The sequence below is a fragment of the Hemibagrus wyckioides genome, linkage group LG19, assembly GCF_019097595.1.
Source record: "Hemibagrus wyckioides isolate EC202008001 linkage group LG19, SWU_Hwy_1.0, whole genome shotgun sequence".
Classification (NCBI taxonomy): domain Eukaryota; kingdom Metazoa; phylum Chordata; class Actinopteri; order Siluriformes; family Bagridae; genus Hemibagrus; species Hemibagrus wyckioides.
This window is the reverse complement of record NC_080728.1, coordinates 3,626,343-3,636,723: the sequence shown is the minus strand read 5'-3', so window position 1 is coordinate 3,636,723 and position 10,381 is coordinate 3,626,343. Positions and strand designations below refer to the sequence as shown.

Sequence of the window (10,381 nt, the reverse complement as noted above, 5' to 3'; positions counted from 1 at the left end):
GGCAGTACAGTTCAGAAATAAAGATTTGTTTTCATGGCTTGCTATCACACAATCTCTGATCAAATAAAACAAATCGAAAGCTCAAACACTTTGAGATGTTTTATTATTAGTTATTATGCTAGATTAATCTTTTCACCTGAGGTCAGTGCCAACAATATAAAGCAGCGAGAATCTATTCCCACAGGTCAAAGAGTCAAATTTCCAGCGGAACGATCAGATAATACGAGAGACGTGATGATAAAAAGCGAATGCTATTTCAGCAAAGGTCTTAAGATCTTGCTGAAGCAACTGAGAGCTTGGTTTATTCCATCAGGGACTGTGGAACATATTCCATCATTTGTTGTCAACAAACTGCAATCCATGGTTTCACATGCCGCTTTGCCCAGGAGGTCTGTGGTGTTGATAAGTAGCGTTTATGATGCTGGTGCGTAGCTCATTCTACACAAGGAAGCCCAGTGGGCAGTGAGGAGACATAAAGGTGCCAGACAGTAATAAAACACACCTGATGCCTCAGTCCAGCACAAGTCCATATCAGTCCTTCTACTAAAATCACTGAATTTTTCAAGTTCCACAGAACTGAAACAGGGAGGCTACTAATGAAATAGTGAATTAATGAATTAATGAATTAAATTAATGAATAAGCATTTTGTGACCACTGTTGTGCTGAGCACAGTTACGTGGTGGAGCTTTCCTGCAAGAGTGCCAAAAAGAAAGAAACAATAAGGTGGACATCAGAATGTATTCAGTATATAGCATATATTATATACGGCATATATGTGTATATATATATGCAGTATATAGCAGTTCACCACTACATGTGTCTCAAAAATTGGTAGATCTTGGTTTGTCCATGGTGACCTAATGCATGAGTGGGACATGTAATGATGTGGTGGTATGTAGGTCTTAACATCAGGGCAGTTTGGAGATGTTTGAATGATAATCCAGTGGATATCACTGGTGAAGAAGATTAATCACAAGGTGGATTCTGGTTATGAAATGTTTATAGTGCTCTTTATAGTATATGGGTGAAAAATAGGATATCTTCCTAAATGTTCTTATTATAGTAATAAGGTGTGAGGGACAAGCTCTAGATCTCACTAGTCTTTCATTAAATGTTTGGTTTAATAGAGTTGAGGTTTTTAAGGTTGGTAGAAGTTCCTTGTGAGATGTGTTCTTGTCATATGCAATCCAATCAGCTTCTCTTCTCCCCTTTAAGAACTGTGTATGGACAATGCGTCACAATGACATTTAAACTTTTATTGTACATTGATTTTTAGTGGTGGACATAAAGAACTGTCAAGAACTACTACATTTTCCACCTCTGTCACTAGATATTATATTGCTAGCGTAATTAACACACATTTATATAGTGTGCACATTTTCATTTTGAATATCAACAGTCCAAAATCCATAATTGTGCAAGGGGATAACTACACAGAAAAGTGAACAGCTGTTCAAATTCATCTTGTTTCTAGACCCCCAGAGAAAGGAGGGAGCAGGTTTGCTTGTTTCCTTGCCAAGCATCAATAGCAAACTGAAAACCTCATCACTGTGGCTTCATGTGGAGAGCCGCTAAAAGGTCCCTGATGTATCATTCTTATGTAGATCATTGTTGACTACCAGTATCGGGATCAACCAGTATGAAGGCAGGAGCCCTATGCTAAATGGCTACACTGACTGAACTGACAGAAATAGGCAATATTTCAGGGGGTATATGTATTACAGCACCCGATCCAAAAAGAATGTCAAATCCACTCTATTCAAGAAGATACCTAAATGTCTCCTTAATACAACTGCTATGCACACACAGACTTTCTATGTCTAAGGTATTATTATTATTTGCAGCTCCAATTGTGAAAATATGCATGTTGTAACAGACGTTTTTGATGCTGCATGGCTCAAACATCAGCATAAACGGGGGGGGGGGGGTATCTGCATATCTGCTTGCTTAAGGGCCCAACAGTGGCAGCTTGAACCCCGATCTTCCAGACAACAGCCCACAGCCTTAATCACTTGAGCCACCACCAGCACCCCTGAAATGAAATGAAAGCTGTGTGGGTAGTGCTGCAACAATCTCAGGAACTCTGGGGTGCAACCAAACAACACAAAATTGTTTTTTTTACCCCAACCTCTAAGGGGGATTGTTATTGAGGTTGGGTAGGCACCATCTGAAACAGAAGAGACACCTACCATCTGTCTTCTGAGCTGCCTACCACCTGGGCTGATACAGTGGATGTCTCACAGTAGTCCTGCCCCCAGAAACTGGCCAATGTAAAAGTGACTAGTTCAGCTACAGTGGAACCTTGCTAAGCAGATGAGTGGAAGTTGATACTAGCCAATCATGTGCATTTGTGAGCTCTTAAAAGCAGAAGTGGAAGTTGATTAATTGAGTAATGAATATCAAGAGATAGTAGAAAACACAAACATAAAGGTAATGGCAAAACAGTTAAAAACCTCGAAACATAGACCAAGTGATTAAGCAGACCAAAGAGGAAAGGATGAAGGTAATAATTTTAACTGGTAAAAGAAAGATGAGATAGAATACAAAGTCTTACTACAGCAGAGCACAGGCTCAAACAAGACCTGAACTGCAGTAGCAATGAAATGCAGTAACCAAGGTCTTATATTTAATGAGCATTGTGATGAGTAACAGGTGTGAATAATCAGAATGCCAGTCAGCTTTAGTGGTGGTAGTTGGAGTGTGTGTGTGTGGTAATGGAATGAGATTTTAGAGATTGGAGTTCATGGAGATCAGGGTGTTTCTCATCTAATTATCTGCAGTAGAAATGGTGAAAGGTCCAGGGCATTACAGAGTGTTGAAAAGTTACTGAAGAGTGAATGATCCCTGGGACAGTAACAAGAGTTAGAGTATCCTTAAGAATGTTTACTAGTTCTTGATTTCCTTTCTCACATCGACTGTGAATGGTGACCTGGAGTGAGGTTGAAATTGACTACTAACTTCTCCAGCAACTTCTCTCAAATGTGGATGATTGATTTGGATGTCTTGTGGGTTGCTTAGCAAGAGATTAGAGGGATGATTTTGATTAAAAGCTGTCTATAACTGATGTGGTAGCTTAGTGGTTAAGGCCATGAATTACTGATCAGAAGGTTGGGAGCTTGAATCCCAACTCAACCAAGCTGCCACTGTTGGGCTCCTGAGCAAGGCCCTAAACCATCAATTGCTCAGTTGTGTAAAATTGTAAGTTGCTTTGGCTAAGGGCATCTGTCAAAAGCCAGAAATGTAAATGTTTCTATAGGACAGATGTAAATCCATTACAAAATGTCTGGCAATATAGGACCATGGAGGCTCAGGCACAGCTGACTGCTGGAACTTTCCTGAAACAAAATGGTGGAGATCAGTAGGTATGGCGTTCCACCACTATCTGTGTCTAAAATGTTGGTCAATCTTGGTTTGTCCATTGTGACCTGATTAATGACTTGGATATGTAATTATGTGGTTGTACAGAGCTTGTTATAAGGGTACTTTTGAAATTCTTGGATTATAGTCAAGAACAAACCAAAAAACAACCCAAGAGAACCAAGTTGTCTAGACAAATGGCCAGGCCTATAAGGAGGTTAAAATTGGCTACTCATCCTGGCAAGCCCATTGATTGATTATGCCCAAAAAAGTCTCTTTCTAAATGCAAACTTAAACTGTTGCATCAAAAGCTAGCAATAAGAGTATAGAATTCTAGTGTGTGTCTGGCAGTGATTTGCACCTCCTCCTGTGTAAGGAAGTTGTCTTTTGAGTCCCTAGTGAAGTAGTTTTGTTTGATGAATAAGCTCCTCTCTAGTTGCTCTGAAAGTAGAGAGCTGCTGAGCAGTCTCCCCTGAACCACCACAACCTCACTGAGGAATTCAGCACCTGCTGTCTCAATGCGGTGGTCTTGTGTTGAGAGGTTTTTTCACAGAAGCCTGAAGGAAACAATGCGAAAAGGGTGAGTATAGGCAGGAAAATATAGTATAGTCTAGGACAAATGGTTAAAACCATAATAAATCTTCTTTATGAAAGACTAGCAACAGCATGAATTGGAATGCCTATCTTTGGAAAGCTAAACATGAAAAATATGAACGCTTAAAAATGGAAAAATGGAGGATTATAGGAATTAGTTCATCCCTCTTATGTCTATAAATGAACAAAACACACCATCAATCTTCTGAAAAGGGAAGTATGTTAATTAGAACATTTTGGTCAAATACACCTATGTCTCAGAAGGAATTCTTGGGAAAAGGTGCTTGATTGATACTCTTATCAATAACCTGATGGGGCCTAATATTGATGAGGCCCCGAACCCCTGTTTAGGAAGTAAACAATGGGAAGGCTTTCAAACCCTGAGACACTGTCATCAGAATCCTGGTTATAGCCCTCATCTATCAGAACCCTTCTATGGTGTGGGGTGCCATTTAAGGGGAACTGCTGGTGCCTGCTGGCTTGGTGCAGAATGTACTTTCCATTTGGCCCCGCTGGTCCAAATATTTTGCAAATTTGATTTAAACTTGTCCAGTAATGCAGACTATGCCAAATATACTTCATGCATAAACCAGACTGCCAGAAAGCATCCTCATGTTAAGTCCTTTGTGCTCAAAGCCACACAAGAGAGTGTATTAACTTCTGTGGGCTGTCGTCCATAGGAGTCACTGCCAGCTGCAAGCTGTAGGTCAGTCTAAATTTGTTTCTAAAAGACACTGAAATTGGAATTGAATATTAAAGTTCAGCCAAATGTAACTGTCAATATGCGAAAACCTCCCAGGTATGGCCATAGACATAGCATCATCTGAGAAGCAGAAGGGAAAATCACCTTATCGGGTATAATGAGGGCTCTGATGAAGGGGAAAACAGATTATAGCCGGAGGAGAGCAGGAGTATGGAACGAAATACGGACACAGATTTAGTGAGTTACGTTTTATGTGGTGAGTTCTAACTACCATGACAAGAGCAGGAGCCCAAATAAAAAGTGTTCTTAGCCCTGGTTTGCTCTAAATGTCATATTGCCTAGACATTTCCTTCACACACAAAAGAGTATATTAAATTGTTGGATTTTTCAAATGAAGACACGAAAAGGACTAAAAACGTGACAAAAATATAAATTTGACAGAGAAAGCTGTTAGTATTCTCACAGCACTGATTTTTTTTAACTATTATGGAAAGAAATGAGTTATTCAGGGCATGAAGGTGCCAGTGGGGGTGTGGCTGAGTTTCAGCTGTGGAGGTTATGAGGAGTCAAGCAGGTAATGAAGGATTGTTTACACCACTGCACTGTTAATGACAGCATACTTATTTTCCGTGTGTTTTCTCAGTAGGCTGCCCAGGACCAGAGAGAGAGAGAGGGAGAAGTCCTATAAAACTAAAAGAGTAATGAGCCAGAGAAAAAAAGACCTTTTTTTAAATGTGTGCCAATGAAATGTAGCTGTTAAGCCTTTCATTTAAGGGAAGGAAAATAAAGGAAAAGATTTCTCAACACCTGGCACGTCTCCTCTTTTCATACCCGCCGGAGTGCTACATTATTTTAATAATGCTATTTTGGACTTGGATTTGAATGAGTTTAAAGTTGTGAAAAATGGACTGGTGCAGGTTTTAAGGTGTGGAATTAAACACTAGTTAAACACAAAAGTACATGTGCCACTAAAAGATGCTGCTTATAAGTATTCATTCAGTATTTGGGTGAAGTGGTGTTCCACACTGGAAATACTGAACATCCATTAAACTGTGATGTCAAGCAATAGTAAATATTTCAGAAAACTGTTGGTGATAATGCATATGCATTTTTAGACTTGAAATACCAAATTTGGTATTTGGAAAATAGTAACCATGCACAAACGAAAGGAAGGACATCTCACTACCAGCTCATTACAGTCTGATGGCATCCTGCACAGAGATTCTTAGTCACCTGAAGAACAATTACTCTTCTGTTTTCCCCGTACAGATCACACTTATGCATGAACCTCATCATCATCATCATCACATGTGGACTTTCTACCACAGTGCATAAAGTGCTGCAGGGATGACCAATGTTTGTGGTCCAACCAGGAAGTGATCTTAACTCTGGTTCCCTCAACAAAAAGCTTTCCATTGGCTTTTGAAATGTTGAAGAAAACCAAAAGCTCTGTGACCAAGAAAAACGTATGATTCTTATATGTTTTGTTCATTAAAATAATCTTCACAAATCAACACAACTTTTAGGAATTTGGAAGTCAATCAGATACAGAAATAAACAGTTAGGCTATGAACAAATTACTTCAACGTCACCACCACTAAGCTTCCGACAACTCTTTCACTCTTCGCTCTGTTAGTGGTTGAATTGGGATCAATGAAAAGTTTTGAGTTGAGTTTGTAATAGTGTGTAATTAGAATAAAAACACAACAAAAGTGCAGCAGATGAGTTTTCCCATTTGGTGTGATGACGTTTGATGACGTTTATCTCTGTAGCAACATTTAAGCAACTGCCTTTTTCAATAGATGTATAGTCTTTAAAAAATCACAAGCGGAGTCACAATTTTATGTCATAGAATAAACAGTGAAAATATCTTAAGCTTGTGTTAACCACAAATCTTATTTCAGGCATATACTTCAGAACCAGAAAGTCTCATTTCTGCAGCACCTCTCCCTAACCTTACCCTATACTGATATCTTTCCTACAGATCTATATGCAGAAATCTGCATGAGGCATGAAGACTGGACAGTGTACTGGCAGTTTCACCAAAAATCACATTCGTACCTGGTAATGCAGTGTCTGTATGTAACATGATGAATATCCCATTTATGGCAGTAATGAATGAATGATAAGTATTCAAGAGGGAATGCAGTATGACCTGATCGAAAGTTAGAAGTGTGTGAGACGTTTACTTGATGCCACTTTACAGTACCAACACAAAAGATAAAAGCCAAGCGCTTACATTTTGTTCATGAAACTGACACCCTGATATATACAGCACACTAACCAGATATTTTGCAATATTAGTGACAGTTGTGGTGCAAACACCGACATACAGTAAGAGTTTAAGAAGTCACATTAAGTGCATAAGCTCTAGACTCAGCAAGCATGACAATAATGACCTTCTTCTATTATTATCTATACTGTTTTATATGTATACAATTAATGACACAGAGCTGTCTTGCTGTAACTTTGAATGACAATGTGGTACCTCCTCTGAGGATTGAAGAAGCAGGTGAAGGACTGGTTACTGCCCTCTTCACTCCAGTAGTGTTGTAACCTTAGGATGTCTTCTCGCATCTTCTGGTTATCTCGCTCACATTTGGGAACATAAGAACACTAGAGAGAGGGAGAAAAAACAAGATGATAGAGAATGTAGCATTATTATCCTTTCAGGTCTTAAAAAATGACCTGTTCTGTGAGGAAAATGCTGTAGCATAAACAGCAGTATTTGGCTGGATCTAATACTCGTTTGATTTTAAAGGTAGCTGCTTGCAGTTTTTCTTGTGAGAGGAAAACACTCATGATCAATAGACTGACGACGGATAAAGACTTTTTTCGAACTTGCAGTGAAGAATCCAAACCCACAGCTCCACAAATATCCATGCACAGTGTGGCCCATGATTCAAATACATTATTCCAGGTTGATTACTGAGAAGAAAAAAAAAAAAGAAAGTCCAATTAATTTAAGCAATTTAAGTCAAATGTGTACAGTTGTTCATATTCTCTGGAGTCAGACTGTAGAGACTACACTAGGTCTATTTAAAAAGATCCATATACACGTCTTTAAGAGAATACTTAATCCAAGATAAATGTGTACCATATTGGAATATTGGACTATCACACCATTCTCGTCCCTTGTGCTGAAAAAAATATATACAGATATCTGATTGGATTTGCTTCACCAGGGCAACCAGGTTACCATGGAAATGTGAGAATGGGGCAGTGTGTGAGTGAATGCCTAACATAACTGGTGCAGGGTGAAGACTGGGTTCACCAAATTCAGCACTCATAACATCATAGAGATCTATATATGTAACAACTTCTAACAGTCTATGCATGTAAAACAAGACATTATTATTAAGGATGTATTCAGGTTTTAATTACTACACACATAACATTCCCACAATATATTAGTACTATTTCTATTGTCTGTCAAAGACAGTGGATAGAAGGATGTTCACGTGTCACCTAATGGTGTATACATGTGTGCTCACTCATTGATCACCTGGCTTTATACGAAATGTCTGTACTATCCAACACTATAGAATTTTAATTTCTCAGCTTCATGATGCAAAAAAGAGTACATGTAAAAAGATACTGAATTAATTATTCAGTTAAAATATCTCCTGATTGGGAATGTTGGCTTATCCTCCCTCCTTCCCTCCCTCAGGTACCACGTCTTCTGCTCGGATCTCCTCATGTCTGTTGGACATTTCATCTTGGATGACAGCTCATCAGCTGAAACTCAATCCCAGCAAAACTGAACTGCTGGTCATCCCAGGTGATGCATCCCCAGCCCAGGATCTTGCATTATCTCTGAACAACTCCATGATCTCCCCTTTGGCTACTGCTTTCAACCTTGGGGTAACCATGGACAATCAACTGTCCTTTTCCTCCCATGTTGCTAATGTGACACACTCAGGTCGGCTTCGGCCACTTTTATCCACACAGGCTACTCAGGAGCTTGTTCAGACTCTTGACATTTCGAGACTGGACTACTGCAACTCTCCTGGCAGGCCTATCTCTGAACGAAATTCATCCATTGCAAATGATCCATAATGCAGCTGCGTGACTCGTTTCCAACCTGAGTTCTCCCACACCACCCCACTGCTGCGTTCCATCCACTGGCTTCTGGTAGCTGCACACATCAGATTAAAAACACTGATGCTTGCCTACAAAGCCAAGACTGGACCAGAACTCTTACCTCAGAACTCTTCATACTGTGTATAAGGATCCAGCGGGTGAAGGCAAGGTTTTTACTTAAAGGTCTGTTTTAAAGAAGAGCTCTTAAGCCAAACCCAGTGTTAGTGAAGGGTACCAACAATATTCTCAAAGAGTTTTAGACATAGAAAATTTAATAATTTCATTTTTCATACATTAGATCTGCAGCAAACATCTGTATATATATATATATATATATATATATATATATATATATATATATATGTGTGTGTGTGTGTGTGTTTTCTTTCTATAATAGTTTTGTATGTTGTTGTTCTTTCGGCTGCTCCCTGCTCGGGGTCGCCACAGTGGATCATCTGGTCCGCATGTTTGATTGGCAATTGTTTTACACCAGATGCCCTTCCTGATGCCACCCCAACCGAGCTTGTGACCAGCCCGGAGAGTCACTATTCAGTGGCTGGATTTGTTCCTGACCCGGGAATTGAACCCGGGCTGCAGCAATAAGAGTGCAGGATTCTGCTGCTCGACCACCAGGGGGCATACTCCTGTATAAACAATATAAATGACTTTACCATTTTTATGGCATTCAAATATATAGGAACAGATAGTAAATAACATTACTTATAATATTTGGTTGCAATCAAATTGGTGACCCAATGACATCACCAAACTTTTGATTCTTCCAGGCTTGTTCTTTCAGTTGTTGTTTATTTCAGGGTTTTCTCCCTTCAGTCTCCTCTTCGGGTCTGGTGATTGGCTTGGCCAATCTAAAACCATTTCTTCCCCTGATTCTTCCCCAGCCCTTTGTTGTGTTGGCAGTGTGTTTTGGATCATTATCTTGCTGGATGATGATGTCTTTCCAGTTAGCTTGGATGCATTTCTCTGTAAATTGGCAGACTGAATTTTCTGTTTCTGTAGACTTCAGGGTAGATTAGTGAGTCAGTTCCAGAAGCAGCAAAGCAAGTCCAAGCTGTGACACTACCTCCACCATGCTTGAGCCATGAGCTTTTGGATCATAAGCAGATCCTTTCTTTCTCCACACTTTGGTAGAAATTCATCTTGGTTCCAAAACGTTTGTGGATAATTTTGTATTTCTTTGTGAATTCCAATCTGGCCTTTTGATTCTTACTGCTAATGAGTTGTTTACACCTTCTGTCAATTCTTATTTAAATGGTTAATTTTGATAACTTCACTCCTGCCCTGTGGAGTTTGTTGGTGATGTGACTGTTGTTTGTGGTATTTATTTACAGCTCTCACAATGTTTCTGTCATTAGCCAATCTGTTCAGTGTCTGGTTGCTGGTCCAAATTATTGTATTGTGTATGTCCAGTGCTTATACAATGGCTTGAAAATGGATTTTCTCCCATAGACAGCTCTCTGATCCCCATGTTGGTTTATCCAATGTTAACAACAAATTCAGTCTTCACATGAGAAACCCAGGGCTCAAACCAAGAGTAGATATTTAGAGGAATTAAAAGTTTAAACAATGGATCTTACAGGACACACCTGAGTAACAAAAACACCTGTCAGTAACATGTTCCAATA

General features: G+C 39.4%; 1 protein-coding gene across 1 annotated transcript in view; it reads right to left on the bottom strand.

Moving 5' to 3' along the window:
• The window catches only part of LOC131370034 (calcium-activated potassium channel subunit beta-4-like), a 43,348-nt gene that overhangs the window by 9,093 nt on the left and 23,874 nt on the right, over window positions 1-10,381 (bottom strand). Inside the window, exon 2 of the mRNA XM_058417063.1 lies at window positions 7,144-7,271. Coding sequence (XP_058273046.1) covers window positions 7,144-7,271 — 128 coding nt within the window. The remainder of the gene's footprint in view (window positions 1-7,143; window positions 7,272-10,381) is intronic.